The sequence below is a fragment of the Tachysurus vachellii genome, chromosome 14 (genome assembly GCF_030014155.1).
Source record: "Tachysurus vachellii isolate PV-2020 chromosome 14, HZAU_Pvac_v1, whole genome shotgun sequence".
Lineage (NCBI taxonomy): Eukaryota > Metazoa > Chordata > Actinopteri > Siluriformes > Bagridae > Tachysurus > Tachysurus vachellii.
The window spans coordinates 22,232,849-22,253,101 of record NC_083473.1 but is presented as its reverse complement, the minus strand read 5'-3'; the positions used below and the strand labels follow the sequence as shown (position 1 = coordinate 22,253,101).

At 43.9% G+C, this 20,253-nt stretch overlaps 1 protein-coding gene across 2 annotated transcripts in view; it reads right to left on the bottom strand.

The window, feature by feature from the left end:
• The window catches only part of spg11 (SPG11 vesicle trafficking associated, spatacsin), a 40,799-nt gene that overhangs the window by 14,630 nt on the left and 5,916 nt on the right, over positions 1-20,253 (bottom strand). For both annotated transcript variants that reach the window (XM_060886335.1, XM_060886334.1), the window contains exons 9-25: positions 17,342-17,497; positions 17,031-17,203; positions 14,601-14,777; positions 14,343-14,414; positions 14,084-14,211; positions 13,097-13,272; positions 12,706-12,904; positions 11,804-12,013; positions 10,410-10,516; positions 10,065-10,210; positions 8,480-8,644; positions 5,295-5,361; positions 5,017-5,182; positions 4,691-4,899; positions 4,074-4,182; positions 3,801-3,960; positions 2,431-2,703 (exon numbers count right to left, since the gene is read on the bottom strand). In XM_060886335.1, coding sequence (XP_060742318.1) covers positions 2,431-2,703; positions 3,801-3,960; positions 4,074-4,182; positions 4,691-4,899; positions 5,017-5,182; positions 5,295-5,361; positions 8,480-8,644; positions 10,065-10,210; positions 10,410-10,516; positions 11,804-12,013; positions 12,706-12,904; positions 13,097-13,272; positions 14,084-14,211; positions 14,343-14,414; positions 14,601-14,777; positions 17,031-17,203; positions 17,342-17,497 — 2,693 coding nt within the window. The remainder of the gene's footprint in view (positions 1-2,430; positions 2,704-3,800; positions 3,961-4,073; positions 4,183-4,690; positions 4,900-5,016; positions 5,183-5,294; positions 5,362-8,479; positions 8,645-10,064; positions 10,211-10,409; positions 10,517-11,803; positions 12,014-12,705; positions 12,905-13,096; positions 13,273-14,083; positions 14,212-14,342; positions 14,415-14,600; positions 14,778-17,030; positions 17,204-17,341; positions 17,498-20,253) is intronic.

Genomic DNA, 20,253 nt, shown 5'->3' with positions numbered 1-20,253 from the left:
GACTGACTGACTGACTGTGGGGGTGACTGACTGACTGACTGTGGGGGTGACTGACTGACTGACTGTGGGGGTGACTGACTGACTGACTGTGGGGGTGACTGACTGACTGACTGTGGGGGTGACTGACTGACTGACTGTGGGGGTGACTGACTGACTGACTGTGGGGGTGACTGACTGACTGACTGTGGGGGTGACTGACTGACTGACTGTGGGGGTGACTGACTGACTGACTGTGGGGGTGACTGACTGACTGACTGTGGGGGTGACTGACTGACTGACTGTGGGTGACTGACTGACTGACTGTGGGGGTGACTGACTGACTGTGGGGGTGACTGACTGACTGACTGTGGGGGTGACTGACTGACTGACTGTGGGGGTGACTGACTGACTGTGGGGGTGACTGACTGACTGTGGGGGTGACTGACTGACTGTGGGGGTGACTGACTGACTGTGGGGGTGACTGACTGACTGTGGGGGTGACTGACTGACTGTGGGACTGACTGACTGACTGTGGGACTGACTGACTGACTGTGGGACTGACTGACTGTGGGACTGACTGTGGGACTGACTGTGGGACTGACTGGGTGACTGGGTGACTGACTGACTGACTGGGTGACTGACTGTGGGACTGACTGACTGACTGGGTGACTGACTGACTGACTGGGTGACTGACTGACTGACTGACTGGGTGACTGACTGACTGACTGACTGTGGGGGTGACTGACTGACTGTGGGGGTGACTGACTGACTGACTGACTGACTGTGGGGGTGACTGACTGACTGTGGGGGTGACTGACTGACTGACTGACTGACTGTGGGGGTGACTGACTGACTGACTGACTGACTGTGGGGGTGACTGACTGACTGTGGGGGTGACTGACTGACTGTGGGGGTGACTGACTGACTGTCTGACTGGGGGTGTCTGACTGTCTGTGGGTGTGACTGACTGACTGTGGGGGTGACTGACTGACTGTGGGGGTGACTGACTGACTGTGGGGGTGACTGACTGACTGTGGGGGTGACTGACTGACTGTGGGGGTGACTGACTGACGGTGGGGGTGACTGACTGACTGTGGGGGTGACTGACTGACTGTGGGGGTGACTGACTGACTGTGGGGGTGACTGACTGACTGTGGGGGTGACTGACTGACTGACTGACTGTGGGGGTGACTGACTGACTGACTGACTGTGGGGGTGACTGACTGACTGACTGACTGTGGGGGTGACTGACTGACTGACTGACTGTGGGGGTGACTGACTGACTGACTGACTGTGGGGGTGACTGACTGACTGACTGACTGTGGGGGTGACTGACTGACTGACTGACTGTGGGGGTGACTGACTGACTGACTGACTGTGGGGGTGACTGACTGACTGTGGGGGTGACTGACTGACTGACTGACTGACTGTGGGGGTGACTGACTGACTGTGGGGGTGACTGACTGACTGACTGACTGTCTGTGGGGGTGACTGACTGACTGTGGGGGTGACTGACTGACTGACTGACTGTGGGGGTGACTGACTGACTGACTGACTGACTGTGGGGGTGACTGACTGACTGACTGACTGTGGGGGTGACTGACTGACTGACTGACTGTGGGGGTGACTGACTGACTGACTGACTGTGGGGGTGACTGACTGACTGACTGACTGTGGGGGTGACTGACTGACTGACTGACTGTGGGGGTGACTGACTGACTGACTGACTGTGGGGGTGACTGACTGACTGACTGACTGTGGGGGTGACTGACTGACTGTGGGGGTGACTGACTGACTGACTGACTGACTGTGGGGGTGACTGACTGACTGACTGACTGACTGTGGGGGTGACTGACTGACTGACTGACTGACTGTGGGGGTGACTGACTGACTGACTGACTGACTGTGGGGGTGACTGACTGACTGACTGACTGTGGGGGTGACTGACTGACTGACTGACTGTGGGGGTGACTGACTGACTGACTGACTGTGGGGGTGACTGACTGACTGACTGACTGTGGGGGTGACTGACTGACTGACTGACTGTGGGGGTGACTGACTGACTGACTGTGGGGGTGACTGACTGACTGACTGACTGACTGGGTGACTGGGTGACTGGGTGACTGACTGACTGACTGGGTGACTGACTGACTGACTGACTGCTTGAGTCAGCCTAAAGTATTCACGTAAAACATTATTTAAGTTATTACATAATCTACATAATCAGAAATGTTTAAGACATTTTTAACTAAAGAAATCCAGGACAAACCACCATATATTTTCATACACAGAGAACCAGCAAGCTTTTGATATTGTATATATGATGATAAACAGAGTAACACACAACTCAAGGCAAGTGCTGGAACCTACAGATTCTTCACCACAGTGTACTTGCTGAAGTTGTCCACTTGAAAATTTCATGTTTTATTAAATGTTAGGAATTTCTCCTACCTGGTGACAAGCAGCAAGCACTGTAAGTGGTGGACTATGCAGTATAAAGGCTTTATCCAGCAGGTACTGACAGGCGCTAGGCTGCTCCTGACTCTGGAACAGGACCTGGAACAGATCCTTGGAGCCTTCTGAGCTTTCCTCTGTCATCAGTGAGCACATGGAGTCTCTCGGGCCTTTCACAACTTGCTGAGCATGCACAAGCTGAAGGTCCTGGAAGGCCAGGAAAAGGTGAGCCTTCAGACCTGGGCTGAATTGGGCTGCCACATATCTCACCTGTCCAAAAAGGAAACGCTTTCAATTAGGCAAATTAATTAACACACATATATTTATACATATAGACACATATATACACATATATATATATATATAGAGACATATATATATATATACACACATATATATATATATATATATATATATATATATATACATACATACATTATATATACATATACATATACATATACATATACATATATATATACGTATATATATATATATATATATATATATAAAAAAAATAAAAAAATGGTGTATGGTTAAAAATCTAAAAATATTTTTTGGTTAATTATTTAAAGAAAATAAAAATGAATTTGTTAAATTTTGATACCAAACTTAAGTTCATTCATTTATTTTATTCATATTCTAAGCTACTTTGTCCTGATCAGGGCCGCAGTGGATCCGAAGCCTATCCAGGAACACACAGGAACTCGGCCAGTCAGTCAGTCACCCAGTCAGTCCCACAGTCATCCAGTCAGTCAGTCCCACAGTCACCCAGTCAGTCATGCAGTCAGTCAGTCAGTCCCCCAGTCAATTAGTCAGTCCCAAGTCACCCAGTCAGTCAGTCAGTCAGTCACGCAGTCACCCAGTCAGTCAGTCCCACAGTCACCCAGTCAGTCAGTCACCCAGTCACCCAGTCAGTCAGTCAGTCAGTCAGTCCCACAGTCACCCAGTCAGTCAGTCAGTCAGTCCCAAGTCACCCAGTCAGTCAGTCAGTCAGTCAGTCAGTCAGTCAGTCAGTCAGTCAGTCAGTCAGTCACCCGGCCTGTCACTCCCTCAGCCATACCCTCATTGATCTCATTTATTAACTCATTCCCACACTTATTCATACATGCCTCATCAAACCCGGGGTAATTCATCACTGCCAATCCGTCTACTCTCATGTTTTTTTTTTTAAGTCATTGCAGGAAACCAAAGGACCAAGAAGAAACTCACATGGGCACAGGGAGCATATGATAAAACTGTGATTAAAATGACTGAAAACCCTTTACAATGCACTGATAAGTGCAGAAGATTGTAATGAACTTGACTACAAATTTCCTGGTATTTAAGAGATTATTTTGCATAATCTGAATTCATTGTTAAAGCACCTGTTGTGGAGGGTAGTGGTGGATCTGTACGAACAGCAGAAAGTTAAGCCATTGGCCATCGGTGGCACAGACTTGCAGGTACTGGGTACTCAGGGGCAAATCATGTAGGTGGCAAAACTGAACAGGGAGCGCCCACTCTTGTCCTGCCTCATAGGAAGCCCTTGAAGATGATTAAAGAAGAACTTTACTTATTGGAGTTTTACCTTAATAGTCTTGCAAACAATGAAAGACAAATTAAAATTAAAATAAAAATGTTTCAGACGACTCTCGAACCTGCTGATGCCTCTGTTCTCCACCACATCCCTCACTGCTCCTTCCAGATGCAACAGTATTTCCTCTAGAGTCTGTCTCTCAGATGCTACCACCTTATTTACCTTGTCCACTGAGAACAAGAAAAGAGAGAGAGAGAGAAATCAAGTGATGTTTGATGACACAAAACTATGCACTCACAAATAAATACATGTATTTATTTAAATATTTCTAAATGATGAGTAAGGGGGGCACGGTGGCTTAGTGGTTAGCACGTATGCCTCACACCTCCAGGGTCGGGGTTCGATTCCCGCCTCCACCTTGAGTGTGTGGAGTTTGCATGATCTCCCCGTGCCTCGGGGGTTTCCTCCGGGTACTCCGGTTTCCTCCCCCGGTCCAAAGACATGCATGGTAGGTTGATTGGCATCTCTGGAAAATTGTCCATAGTGTGTGATTGCGTGAGTGAATGAGAGTGTGTGTGTGTGCCCTGCGATGGGTTGGCACTCCGTCCAGGGTGTATCCTGCCTTGATGCCCGATGACGCCTGAGATAGGCACAGGCTCCCCGTGACCCGAGGTAGTTCGGATAAGCGGTAGAAAATGAATGAATGAATAAATGATGAGTAAGTCTTCTTTGCCTTACCCAGGGACTGTTTAAGTGAGGACACGCTGCTTTCTTCACAGTTCTGGCTCCAGAGCTTGAGGATGAGATTGAAAGCCTTCAGGTCCACCCTTAGTTTCAGACTGCAAACACCCAATAACTCAAAGAAACACACACACGCTGCAGTTATGGATGGAGAGCTGAAATTCAGGAGGCCCAGCGTGTACGTTTGTTCCACAGCCAAACTCAGCCTGGATGATGTTTCAAGGAATGACAGAATAATCATTACATGATCTATTAAATATATATTATGGTAAATAAATATCTTTTTACACAAATGAATAAAAAAAATCATAAAGAACGCTCACTGTAGCTTGACGCTGCTGGAATCGGCCAGATGCTGAATAACGAAAATTCCATAAGCAAAGGAAGGTCTGCCGTGTTGGAGATAGTATAAAAAGTCCAGGTTCTCAATGAGTGCGTACTTATTGACTAGGTGGGGGCTGGAGAAATGAGGAAGCTCTGCTGATGTTTCTACAGAAAGATTGAGCGTCAGAGTTTAAAACTTTTTTTTTTAACATGAAATGCACGGGCAGAATGTATCTGTGAAACTTTGCAATAACAAATTTCTTTATCTAATGCCTACCCGCAGTGCATAACGTGTTAGCAGTCTGCCACCCAAACAGTCTGGACGGATCCAGCGGATGCAATGACTGCGAAAGAAAAAAAAAAAAAAAAAAAAACATGATGAAATTCAAGAAAACGTGCAATATGCAGCTAGCCTGTTTTTTTCAGTTCATGAGACATGTTCGCTCTCAATTCGTATTATTTACATGTCAGGGCTGTGAAGTGAGGTGGCTAGATGGAGGTCCTTTCTCACAAAAAGTTATGGACCGGTGAGATCAATTCCTAAAGACAATAATTATTGCCTATTTCCCAGAGCACACTACTTAAAGGTGCGGTGCACGATGTTTGAGAAACGGGTCGACGGGAAACAAAACAATCGTGTAGCCAATGAGCAGAAAGGGGCGTGTCTTGTCAATATGCGGCGGAGAGAGTGTTCAGTGCGCATGTCTGACATTAGCAGAAAGCGATTGAAACACTGACATGGCGGATACCTGCCGTTACCTCTGTCTCGGGTTCTAGGTGTCGAACGTCGTCTTCGGCGTGAAACTGAGCTAAACCTTTCACGGTACAACACACAGTACTACAAAAACACATTTGTATCACCATAGTATTACTCATTGTGTTCATTTACTGATAAAAATATCCCCTCGGCCAGCCGCCCCAGCAGGTTCCGCCGTAATAGTTGCCTGGGTTACGCATGTATGTGTGGGGGCGGAGCTATCAAAACAGGGGTGACGCCCATTTGGGTTAGGGGCGTGTTTGTTTTGGTGATTTCAAATGTCAACATTGGCTTTCAAACATCGTGCACCGCACCTTTAAAGAACACCATACCCATGGTGCAGCACGGTGATGGCAGCATCATGCTTTAGAGCTGTTTTTCTTTATCCAGAAATGAGGCGTATTTTTTTATTTTTTATTTTTTTAAAAAAAAAGGTGGAGGGAATCAAGAATAACTTGATTTTACACTAAAATCGACACATTTTGAGCCACGCCGATGAAGTCTGACCCGAAGACACTGAACGTTAGACTAAAACACTAACACAAAAGGAAAAATGTTACAATAACGTGGTCGATTAAGTGATTATTTATCACTTAGTTAACTGTTATACTTTGTTATTTCATACCGAGACTGGAAAAAAAGTCTAACATGATTTATCTTGGTTTAATTTTTTATTTATTTATTTTTTTTTTTAACTTTGACGAAAAGGTGTTGACTTTTATAGCCAGTGAACGTCCGGTGCTAGTTAAAATTTAGTTTAAAATACTTCTCATTTAATTGAGAACACTACAAGCTAGTAAATAATAATTATTCAAAAATTCAACTTCATCTTAACGTTGAGTCTCGACTTAACCTTCTGCGAGTTATTAGCAGAGACGTGAATATTATCTGGGGAGGCCGTCTGGTTCGTTAGCCTTTATCGCTAGCTCGAGGTTGCAACTGCCAAAACTATAAGAAGTCGAAATAAACGTCAGTGCAGAACTGCTAATTATAAGGGAGTGTGATGTGTTAAAGGGAAGCTAATAGTCAGACACCTAATGAAGGCAAACACTAAAAGCCGAATGCTAATTCTTTCAGACATGCCACGGTTCTAATTGCTCTGAAACACGTTGAGGCCTTTTAAGCGAACAGATGGTTCAGTTTTGTCTGACATCGTCGTGATCTTGTTGCTGATTTATTTTAGTCCGTGTTCCACACTGACGAAGCGATTAGCAGATCTTTTTCAATACAGACACTAATTGACAACAGCCATTAATTTAGAACTCCCAGCGTGAGAGATTTTCTTGCTAATTAAATGGAAAAAACTTGAACCTCAAATGACTTAAACTACAGAAGTTGGCAAACTCAACTGCAGCAGGCTGCTCCGTGATGTAATTCCAGGGCTCTCGAGTTTTGAAGACATGCAAGAGTGACATTTCCAACCTAACCCCCCCCCCACCACCACGAAAAAAAAATTAAAATAAATAATAATAAAAAAAAATCTGTGTTTCACCAGGATCACTGACCACATTTTAACCAAATGCAAAGTATTTGTTCAATTTCCATTTATTAATATGTGCGTGTGTGTGTGTGTGTGTGTGTGTGTGTGTGCGTGTGCGTGCGTGTGCGTGCGTGTGCGTGCGTGTGAGTGCGTGTGAGTGCGTGTGAGTGCGTGTGAGTGCGTGTGAGAGAGAGAGAGAGATTATGACTGGTGGTGTTTATTGTAAGTGTTTGTTGCCTTTTTGGACTCCTTTATCATGTGTAATGTTGCTCCCATATAAAACAGTTCAGCTCAAGCTCAGCCATTTTTAGGGTCATGATTGAGGACAATGTCCCGTCCAGAGACAAGCTGTCTCGTGTTGAGGTTTTGTTCAAACTGACCATCGTAAATACCCTCTCTAATGAATATGTTTTTTTTTTTTCATTGGTTGTTGCGTTAAATCTTACCCAGATACAATAGTGCTATTTTCTGATTGGTTATTGTGTAGCCTCTTTTTTTGATTGGCTGATAAGTGTCAGGCTCGACTAAGAGCTCCAGGGGAGACGCGCTTGATTCCTGCTCAGTTCCATAGAGACAACGGTGCGGACTGAGACATTTTGGGCGCTGCGGCAGATTAAATATATGATAAATAGTCAAAAGGTTTTTCTGTGTGAGAAATACAATATGGATAATTAAATAATTAAATCTTCTGGGGCACGGTGGCTTAGAGGTTAGCACGTTCGCCTCACACCTCCAGGGTTGGGGGTTCGATTCCCACCTCCGCCTTGTGTGTGTGGAGTTTGCATGTTCTCCCCGTGCCTCGGGGGTTTCCTCCGGGTACTCCGGTTTCCTCTCCCGGTCCAAAGACATGCATGGTAGGTTGATTGGCATCTCTGGAAAATTGTCCGTAGTGTGTGAGTGTGTGAGTGAATGAGAGTGTGTGTGTGTGTGCCCTGTGATGGGTTGGCACTCCGTCCAGGGTGTATCCTGCCTTGATGCCCGATGATGCCTGAGATAGGCACAGGCTCCACGTGACCCGAGATAGTTCGGATAAGCGGTAGAAGATGAGTGAGAGAGTGAGTGAGAAATACAGTGTGTGTTGGGAGAACATGAAAAAAGACCCAAATGCATGACTGTCACTCTCAATGCGTGACACTTGACAGCCCTGTAATTCTATTGCCTGTTAAACGCTACTGAGCATCTCTGAAATAAACTATTAAGGCAAAATATTTACTGCGTTCATTACCTGCATGAGGTGGTAAATTGATACGTCGCAAACTGAAGGAACTCTTGGGCCGGTCTGGGGGAAAAGAGCGGCTTTGAGTTTGGGATATGCACTCAGAGCCATCCTGAGGAGCTGTGGGTCCACTCTAGAGAGGACGTCCTGACATTTATCGCCCTCTTTCACCACCTACACGAAGACATGTAATTAAATTTATGGAAGCTATAATAAGACAGATTAACGTTGAGGGGTGTAAGAAATTACAGATAACTGCACCCAAATTCCACTTCAAGATACACATCTAAAAGAGCTCATTCCTAAAAAGGTTTAAGTATCATAAGGTAATACGTTTAGGACTCTAAACGTATAAACTCGATTCAATCGTTAGTATGGGAGCGGCAACAGGGCATCGAGGATCGCCACGAACAAAGGGTCGACGTGACCACGATTACCATTTAAAGTGACCACTTGGTTGATAACAATTGTAATAATGCCAAGCCAAGGTGTACATACGGTGGCGGAGAAGTGCAAAAAACATTAACAAATCCGAAAACACATGAACAAATCCGAAAACACATTAACAAATCCGAAAACACATTAACAAATCCGAAAACACATTAACAAATCCGAAAACACAACGACAAGTCAGACAACCCAGAAACGGTAGTGTATCGTTTTTGAAACTTATTTGGAAACATACCAATCATTGGACAAGACACCTGTCACTCAAGATATACAGGTATGGAATCTTATGTGTAATGTGTAAAGTTCTCCGTTTAAATAAGAAAATAACAGAATTAATCCACAGTAATCCAGTCCATCCATCCATTCCAACTTTTCCCTGCGGCAGACTGTTGAACTTCATGTATACCTTGAGTGACAGGTGTCTTGTCCAATCACAAACTATAACAACCGCTTCTGGGTTGTCTGAAATGTCGTTGTGTTTTCTGATTTGTTAATGTGTTTTCTGATTTGTTAATGTGTTTTCTGATTTGTTAATGTGTTTTCTGATTTGTTAATGTGTTTTCTGATTTGTTAATGTGTTTCGTGCACCGATTCAGACAACCCGGAAGCGGTAGGTATAGTTTGTGAATGGAAACTTACCGATCATTGGACAAGACACCTGTCATTAAAGATATACAGGTGAATGAAAGGTGTCTCGTCCGATGATGGTAAGTTTCCATTCACAAACTATACCAACCGCTTCCGGGTTGTCTGACTTGTTAATGTGTTTTCGGATTTGTTAATTTGTTTTGCACTTCCCGGCCACCGTATGTACGTGGCTATGATTAACATTTAAAGACAATCAGCTAGACAACAAGGTGTAGCCCAGCCGTTTAGAGACACTCAGTTCTTACGCTCAATACATATTCAAAACAGAACCTCATTTAAACTACAATAAAGGGAAAACAGTATAAAATGCCTGAGCAGGATTTGCCCAGGGTTCTTACTGACTCCGACGACCCCAAAGTACTTCATGCTGGAATAAACTTCTTGTTCTTCATTAAGATCTTCACCATCGTCGTCTTAATCTCACACACATTTTTTATTTCTTACAGGGGGCAACGATTTGGAAAGGCTGAGAGATACGGATAAAAAGCGCTCCTACCCCATCGATGCCCCCAGGCGCAAACATTATAGTGGAGAGAGCAAGAAGGCTGTGACCCTCCAACAGCATGCTGCTAACACTGGACCGACTGCCGGGTAACAGCACCTGAGCGCTCGTCAGACTCGCCTGGAACACTCGCTCTGGATCTGGGATATTGAGAAGAAGAAAATATTTCTTGCGTTTAGGAAATTTAATATCGGTTCATGTAAAAATCTGGGATTTATATAACGAGAAGAATTTTTTTTTTAATACTTTAAGATGCTCTTAATAATTTAGCTGGCTTCATACGGCAACGGATGGTATTACAAAGTGTTAACTGACAAAACAACTATACTAGAGACTTACTATTGAGATCTTGTGTAATGCTCTGTACTTTGACCATCATCTCAAACCAGGGGTAACTCTCATACAATCCTCTGTCTCCGACTGCAGGGCAGTTACTAGGAGTCAACCTGATAGAGAGACAGAAAGGCACTTACACACACGTGCACATACGTACGCTGGTTTCTGAGCTTGTAGTACACACGCTTACTGTAAGTGCTTTAAACCTCAGTGGAGCAAGAAATAGTTTTTACGCTGTGAAGAATAAGTTTGTGCGCAATAGAATCAGAGATTAGTGATGAATAAAGAATAAACATCGGTGTTGTATAAAGTAATAGACAGCAATACTTGAGTAAAAGTACAAGTATCGTACTAGAAAAAGACTTCGGTAGAAGTGAAAGTTACCTTTTAGAATATTACTCAAGTAAAAGTCTTAAAGTATCTGATATTTACTGTACTTAAGTATCAAAAGCCATTTTCTGATATTTAATGTACTTAAGTATTTGAAGTAAAAGTAAAAAGTAAAATTTCAGTGATTTTCTGTAGGCATAAGATCAGGGGCGGTTCTAGGGTCTCATCTTTAGGGGGTTTTAGTCCTCAGTGAGAATTTAAAACAAGAAGAGTTTTATATTATATATTATATGACTACATAGTAAGCCAAAAGTTATGGTGGTATTTAAAATGGCAAAAGTGGACACCAAAATTTTATGCATGATGTAATGATGTCAGTCTCGAATCAGATCAGTTTGTGTATGGGTGCATTCTCTACAAAAACAGTGTGTCCAATGAATGCAGTCATTAATAAATAAATATTCACAAGACAAAGACCAAATCAATAAATGTTATTTTTATTTAGTATTGAATGGATTGTTTGCATTAATATTTTGTTTGTGCTACAACTCTGGTAATAAGAATAGTGACATTTCACTGCTTTTGGTTGGCGTCTTTGCGTCTTTCTGCCGATTAACGTTATAGATAAACGCCTCCAGCTCTGACTGCGCGTGCACACTGAACGTCCCTGTGCTTCTCCGTAGAGCGTGCGGAGCGTAATGTAATCTAGGAGCAGTGATTCACCAAACCTCCCTTATTGCAGTCACACACATTTCTTCTGATTTTATTTTGTAGTAACGAGTAACGAAGACGCTTAGTGGAAATATAACGGAGTAAAAGTAGACATTTTATCTAGGAGATGTAGTGGAGTAAAAGTGAAAGTTGACATAAATTTAAATAGCGAAGTAAAGTACAGATACGTGACATTTCTACTTAAGTACGGTAACGAAGTATTTGTACTCCGTTACATTACAACACTGGTATACATGACATGATGTCTCGGGGTAAGTCTGCGGTCACGGACAGTTATGTTGTACTGCTGTATGCTGTAATCCACTGTACAACACAAACACTACTGTAACCCTTACCTGTAATGCTGCAGGTAGGTATAGAGCAGATAATGTAGGTTGTTCTCCAGACAGTGCTGAATGAAGCATGCGTGGAAGTCCTGTCCTTTGGAGGTACAGAAGTGTGGGACAGGAGGGCCGTCGATGTCTCGCATGACACCTCTGGCTTGACCTAACCTCCACAACAACTGCTCAAAGTCGGACATCTCGGACTGAACGAACATCTCTTGTCTGTGGAGCACAGAAACATTCATTCATTCATTCATTCATTCACTTTCTACCGCTTATCCGAACTACCTCGGGTCACGGGGAGCCTGTGCCTATCTCAGGCGTCATCGGGCATCAAGGCAGGATACACCCTGGACGGAGTGCCAACCCATCGCAGGGCACACACACACACACACTCATTCACTCACGCACTCGCACACTATGGACAATTTGTCCAGAGATGCCAATCAACCTACCATGCATGTCTTTGGACCGGGGGAGGAAACCGGAGTACCCAGAGGAAACCCCCGAGGCACGGGGAGAACATGCAAACTCCACACACACAAGTCGGAGGCGGGAATCGAACCCACAACCCTGGAGGTGTGAGGCGAACGTGCTAACCACTAAGCCACCGTTCCCCCCACCTATTTATATGCTAGTGCTAAATTATTAGCTGATGCTCTATTTTTAAAGTTCACATACTGTAAGAGGTTAATAGTCGTCTGCTGAGCTCGATTATCTCACGTCCTGCCTTGATGCTCACTCACTCACTCACTCTCTCTCACACTCTCTCTCACACTCTCTCTCACACTCTCTCTCACACTCTCTCTCACACTCTCTCTCACACTCTCTCTCACACTCTCTCTCACACTCTCAGCCCCCCGTGACCCGAGGTAGTAATTTAGCTAATTTTGGTTAATCTCCCTTATTCGTACCTGGCGAGCATGTCCAGGATTTGGTCTTTCATATAATCACTACAGTAGGTGTTTCCATCCACAACTGCAGCGGTGAGAGCAGGCCACTTGGAGGCAGCACTGCTCTCGCGGTCTTGCGTCAACCACGCTGTAACTCTGTCCTGGTCATGTAGGGAGGTGAGGTAAGACCACAGCACAGCTGGATCGCAGGTATCCAGCACTGACGTGAGACAGAAAAAGCATTAAAGCAACAACAACGTAGATTTTTACACTGGATTTATCCACGAGTGAAGTTTGTTTAGCTTTTTTATTCACGATCACTTGAGTTTATCTCTTTAGAAAATAAATAAATATTCTCCTAAAATGATGTTCATCATGTGAGCAGGAGGTAACGTTGATGTTAGGCACTCACGGTGGTCTGGGAGTCGGGAGAGCAGCACAGATTGTTGTGTCTCGTTATCCCAGTGCCTGATCCAGTCCAAGCGCACCGAGCCGATCAGAGACCGGACGGAGCAAGACGAAGGTTCGTGAAATATCCCCTGTAGCAGGTTTCTGCCCTCGGCTTCCGGGTGTCTTTTTTGAACAACCCTACACGTGGGAAACGTGAGATGAACAAGTCATATACAGCGCTCTAGCTCCGAGGAAACACAAAGCACCGGATGTAACCGCAGCTTTTCATTCCAGTCAAGCACCTGATGATTCCACCTGTTTAATCAGTTGTTCTTATACCTTTCAGTATACTCGAGTGTGGCTTCTGATTGGTTGGAATAGAAACCTATCTAAGTATAACTAGATACAATGTTGGGACGTTAAAGGTGCGGTGCACGATGTTTGAAAGCCAATGTTGACATTTGAAATCACCAAAACAAACACGCCCCTAACCCAAATGGGCGTCACCCCTGTTTTGATAGCTCCGCCCACACATACATACGTAACCCAGGCAACTATTATGGCGGAACCTGCTGGGGTGGCTGGCAGAGGGGATATTTTTATCAGTAAATGAACACAATGAGTAATACTATGGTGATACAGATGTGTTTTTGTAGTACTGTGTGTTGTAGCGTGAAAGGTTTAGCTCCGTTTCACGCCGAAGACGACGTTCGACACCTAGAACCCGAGGCAGAGGTAACGGCAGGTATCCGCCATGTCAGTGTTTCAATCGCTTTCTGCTAATGTCAGACATGCGCACTGAACACTCTCTCCGCCGCATATTGACAAGACACACCCCTTTCTGCTCATTAGCTACACGTTTGTTTTGTTAGTCGGCCCGACTCGATTTTCTGAAGCGTTTCTCAAACAACAACGTGCACAGCACCTTTAATAATTTAAATGACTCCCATCATAGTGTTATCTAGGTCTGACCCCAAAGACGTACGTATACCAAATTTTATTTCCTTACCTCTTCTGGTCGAAAGGCTTTGAACATCTTGTTGCTGGTCTGGAGCACAAATTTTCAATCTGTTTAATGAACTCCACTCTTTGTAAATCCTCGCTAGACAGATGATTAAGTCTTTGCAACTCTTCCACCTGTTTATTTAAAAAAATAAATGAATTACTCAATGAATTCAAACTCCAAACTGAGTCCGATCGCCGCCGGACTGCATTTCCATCAACGTTTAACGATATTCGTCTCCGTAGATAATGACGCACTTACTCACCATAAAGGCCCTGAGCTCCTGATCAGCCGTGTAAACACAGATATTGTAGAGCTGCTCTTTCACATTAAACCCCTGAAGCAGGGTGATGGAGGAAAAAAGGCAAAAAGGGAGGAGGAGATTGAGAGAGAGAAAAACATAGGTGGAAAAAAAAAGCATGTCTGAATATCTTCTGATACCATTTTAAAACTGACCACCAGTGTGTGTGTGTGTGTGTGTGTGTGTGTGTGTGTGTATTTGATGGTCCATGCAGCTGTGTACCATGTTAGTGAACAGTGCCGTTGCCTGCTCCAGGTCTCGCTGTGTGAGACAGGTGAAAGCTAGTCTCAAGCCAGTGTTCCTCAGTTCCTCTAACTTCTGCTCTGGACAACCGCGTCTGCGCAGATACGCCTGCGCGCGTGGGAGCTCCCGGCTTAAAACCGCACACCGGACAATCTCCTGAAACGTGTACGCAAAAATAAAAATGGAATTACGGGATGTTTGTTAAATGACACTTTATTAAATGTCCCTATCAAACCGGTATTGTGGTGACACTTACGGTATCTTATCGCTTATCTCCTACAACGTGGAACTGTTTTTTATTTTAGGGTCAAAAGCCGCAAGAAATTTTATACACCAAATTTATATAAAGACTGAACCAGACCATTTTTTTTAATTATCATCAAGCATTCACTTGTAATGCAGTAAAAGCATTCAAGCATTCAGTTTCTAAGGGCATTTTTACACCTGGTCACTTCATGTGTTGTCTCTGATCCGATATCTATCTGATTTGTTAAAACTGTTCCATTTACATCAGGCCACATAAATGCGTCTCGGCGAATCGGATATCGATCCGATCTTTCTACTCCCGCCCAAAATGCTAATATATTTTACCTCATTTCCGGGGTAATTGAAATGGAACACACTTTGGTGTATGCGGTTGCTACAAAAAACAGCAATTACTGTTTGCTGCATTTTCACTGGCGGCAGCAGCGCATCTTAAGACCCAACGAGACGCCTGAGTTAAAGATCGGAGCCAGAACTGATGGTTATAACATATTTGTATCTGGTGCGATGCACGACTCGCGAGTCACTTGCGAGTGACGTACTTCCGTTTGGGAAGAGTATAGCGTTGACGTATGTGGCTTGAACAACCACATTCATTTACACCTGTCCAGTTTCATCTCCCAAACGGAAGTACGTCACTCGCAGGTGATCTTTCACTCAGGCGTCTTGTTGGGTCTTAAAACGCGCTGCTGCTGCCAGCGAAAACGCAGCAAACAGTAAACCCTGTTTTTTTGTAGCATAACCGTCGTAACGAGTTTTTACGTCTTCTTTTTTGTTGTATTCTGAAAACCGCATACACCAAAGCGTGTTCCGTTTCAATTACCCCGGAAATGAGGGAAAATATATTAGCACCTCCGGGTACTCCGGTTTCCTCCCCCGGTCCAAAGACATGTATGGTAGGTTGATTGGCATCTCTGGAAAATTGTCCGTAGTGTGTGAGTGTGTGAGTGAATGAGAGTGTGTGTGTGTGCCCTGTGATGGGCTGGCACTCCGTCCAGGGTGTATCCTGCCTTGATGCCCGATGACGCCTGAGATAGGCACAGGCTCCCCGTGACCCGAGGTAGTTCGGATAAGCGGTAGAAGATGAGTGAGAGAGTAAATGAAATAAAAATAAAAAAAGGCAGAAATTCTGCAGAAAAAAGGTTTTGAAATCTGTTTTAAATCTGTTAACAAATGTTGAATCTGCATGTGTAGTAACTTTAAGGTTGTTCATTAATTTTGGTTTGCTTTACACCAACAAAGCTTAAGTTAAATGTAATCATTCTCCGGTTTAACACGTTTGCCAATAAACGAGCAAATGTGTTAATGAATAAAAATTCAGGCCCAGTTTCTAAGAATAATCTCACAGAGAAAAATATCTAACTAGGAATCTTATCTTCAGAGAGAATCAGGACCGGTCTCAGAAATACGACGACGTTTATCTTAGAGAGGGGGCGGAGCTAAACCTGTTACTAGGTATGACAAATTCTTTTGAAGACCGTGATTGGTTGTTCAATAAAAAATAAAACAGGAGCGCTTTTAAAATCTGCTCTATTATAAACCTTGACTTTGTCTCTATGTTAAGATATTTGAGGTTATATGGTGTAAGGATTACGTTGGTGATCGATCGTATTAGAGATGTTCTAACGTCTGTATGTTATAAATGTAATAAATATAATGTAAATGTAAACGTCTCCGACACAGAGCAGAAATGTCATAGAGACAAAATGATATCGTTTCTGCCTCTGTGGCATTTCAGCTCTGTTTCAGAGATGTTCGAGTCTCACTAAATGACATCATGACAGAATATATATAAAGTCTGAGATGTGATCTCTAATATCAGGTCACAACAATAATCCCTACACGATCTAATCTGTATCATCTTATTAACTCACTATCAGTATTAAATATTGTACACAACACGTTTCTTCTCCTTCTTCACCTTTCAGTCATTTTCTCCTCTGATAAAGAAACTCTTCATCCTCTTAAAAGTCCTCCTCACTGCTACTAACACTTTTTGACTTAATGAGCTCTTTTAAGGGTTAAGATGCTTTATGAAGGACTTTTTATCTTTACTACGATCATCTCTTTAATTTGAAGGAGAAATGCAAACATTTCTAAGAATTTCCTTAGCATTCTTTACACTAAGAATCTAAAGGCCTTTACCTGAACAGAGCGCATTTCGAACTCATCCTCGATGGCCGTACCAGGAAGAGCGTCTGACGCAGGAGTCTGACTCTCGACCCCCTCCGGCCACGGGTACTTCCTCAAATAGATACGTAGTTCAGATATATAACCGTTCAAGATCTTCACACACTCGTGCAAGTTAGCATCCGGCTCTGTGACAGAGGAACGAGAGACTAGATGACGGGACGCTTCTTGTATCGTTATGTTTCGATATAGCAAACGTTCGGTCTTTTACACAACCATCTTGAGAACGAGTGAGTCTTGTGAATGAACCTGGATGTGTATGTTACCTGGAGTGTTGGTTAGGATGGCTCGGATTTGTGTGTTGAGGAAGTTTAGAGTGATGCTGAGCAGCTGTTCACAGAACTGTCGACTCTGAGCCTCGGCGTACGTGTCTCTGATCGCACTCTGAAGCAGATCCAATGCTGGACGCAGGTCCTGAACATCTTTTACAGACACAAAGAATTAAAGGTGCGGTGTACGATGTTTGAAAGCCAATGTTGACATTTGAAACCATCAAAACAAACACACCCCTAACCCAAATGGGTGTCACCCCTGTTTTGATAGCTCCGCCCCCACACATACATACGTAACCCAGGTAACAATTACGGCGGAACCTGCTGGGGCGGCTGGTCGAGGGGATATTTTTATCAGTAAATGAACACAATGAGTAATACTATGGTAATACAAATGTGTTTTTGTAGTACTGTGTGTTGTACCGTGAAAGGTTTAACTCCGTTTCACGTCGAAGACGACGTTCGACACCTAGAACCCGAGGCAGAGGTAACGACAGGTATCCGCCATGTCAGTGTTTCAATCACTTTCTGCTAATATCACACATGAGCACTGAACACTCTCTCCACCGCATATTGACAAGACACGCCCCTTTCTGCTCATTGGCTACACGTTTGTTTTGTTTGTCGGCCCGTTTCTCAAACATCGTGCACCGCACCTTTAAATAAGGTATAGACTCAAGAAACTGTAGTTACAAGTAGCAGGTAACATGCCAACTTACAAAAGAATAAAATTATACAGTACTATATGGATAATTAAATCTTCTGGGGCACGGTGGCTTAGTGGTTAGCACGTTCGCCTCACACCTCCAGGGTTGGGGGTTTGATTCCCGCCTCCACCTTGTGTGTGTGTGTGGAGTTTGCATGTTCTCCCCGTGCCTCGGCGGTTTCCTCCGGGTACTCCGGTTTCCTCCCCCGGTCCAAAGACATGCATGGTAGGTTGATTGGCATCTCTGGAAAATTGTCTGTAGTGTGTGATTGCGTGAGTGAATGAGAGTGTGTGTGTGCCCTGCGATGGGTTGGCACTCTGTCCAGGGTGTATCCTGCCTTGATGCCCGATGACGCCTGAGATAGGCACAGGCTCCCTGTGACCCGAGGTAGTTCGGATAAGCGGTAGAAGATGAATGAGTCAGAGTGAGTGAAATCTTCTGTAGCACTTCATTTCATTTCAGATTAACAGACTTGTCTAAACATGATATCGGAGCCAAGATCACTGCACAAGCGAACAAACACAGAGTTAAACTAATTCAATGTCAAAACGCTTCGCTTCAATACTCGGTCCACGTCTACACGTAGAGTCGGCGGTCCGAGCGCACCGTTCTTCTCTCGTTTAACAAACGCACCACCCGTACAGCCCTGTTTAATCAAATCATCTGCGGTAGATTATGATTAGGTTTGTATGCCTAATCATGTGAGTAATTACCATCCGTGCGCTTGCTAATTATAGCTGTTCATTACTCACACTCAGCGGTACATATTTAGGACCGTCAGATTAAATCGCACTGTTCAAGCCTTCTTTATGAACCCTTTTAAGGACCCTGAGCAGGTTGCTGAAGCATAAAAAAACGAATAAATGCATAGTAATAGGGGGGATGTGTTAGCCTAGCGGTTAAGGTGTTGGGTTACCATTTAGAAGGTTGTGAGTTCGATTCCTACGTCCACCAAGCTGCCACTGCTGGGCCCCTGAGCAAGGCCCTTAACCCTCGATTGCTCAATTGTATAAAAATGAGATAAAATGTAAGTCTCTCTGGATATAAGGGCGTCTGCTAAATGCCGTAAAACACTCTCCAGTAACACGCAGACGTTTCGCATCAGAATCTCTTTCATTCATTCATTCATTCATTCATTCATCTTCTACCGCTTATCCGAATTACCTCGGGTCACGGGGAGCCTGTGCCTATCTCAGGCATCATCGGGCATCAAGGCAGGATACACCCTGGACGGAGTGCCAACCCATCGCAGGGCACACACACTCATTCACTCACGCAATCATACACTAGGGACAATTTTCCAGAGATGCCAATCAACCTACCATGCATGTCTTTGGACTGGGGGAGGAAACCGGAGTCCCCGGAGGAAACCCCCGAGGCACGGGGAGAACATGCAAACTCCACACACACAAGGCGGAGGTGGGAATCGAACCCCCAACCCTGGAGGTGTGAGGCGAACGAGCTAACCACTAAGCCATCGTGCCCCCTTATGCTTAGGTTATTATAGAATATTTATAAAAATCATTATTATTTCAGTTTTAAAGATTATGCAGGAAGTTTAAACATATTTTACACACACACTCAAATTTTTAGCACTGTGTCTTTAATAATAAAATAATAATATGCTTTAATACACAGTGCAAATGCTCAGTATTATTTTACTTTATTTGCGTTCACAAAAAAAGTTTTTTAATCTTCACAAGTTTTTAGATAAATACGTATTATATGGAAAATGTTTGTTATAATACTCCTATACTTAAAATTGTTGCATTTTAAGAAACCTAATATTTTTTTTAATTGAATGTTATTACCGTAACGACAAGGAAACACTCTGCTAACCTGAAATGAGTCGAAACTTCTACCTACATCCCAAATACACTATTTCCTTATTTTTTTCTTTCATTTCGCACTTCATGGATTTAGATATTTGTCTATTGTGGTTTTGTGTGCCCTTTACAAATAAATATATAATATTTTTCGTTATTATAAAAATATTCGGGAAACCCCCGAGACACGGGGAGAACATGCAAACTCCACACACACAAGGCGGAGGCGGGAATCGAACCCCGACCCTGGAGGTGTGAGGCGAACGTGCTAACCACTAAGCCACCGTGCCCCCGAATCTCTTTCAGAAGATGCCAAATACACGGTCTACACAGGAATCTCTCTTAAAACCAATAAACGCTCGTGAATAAATCA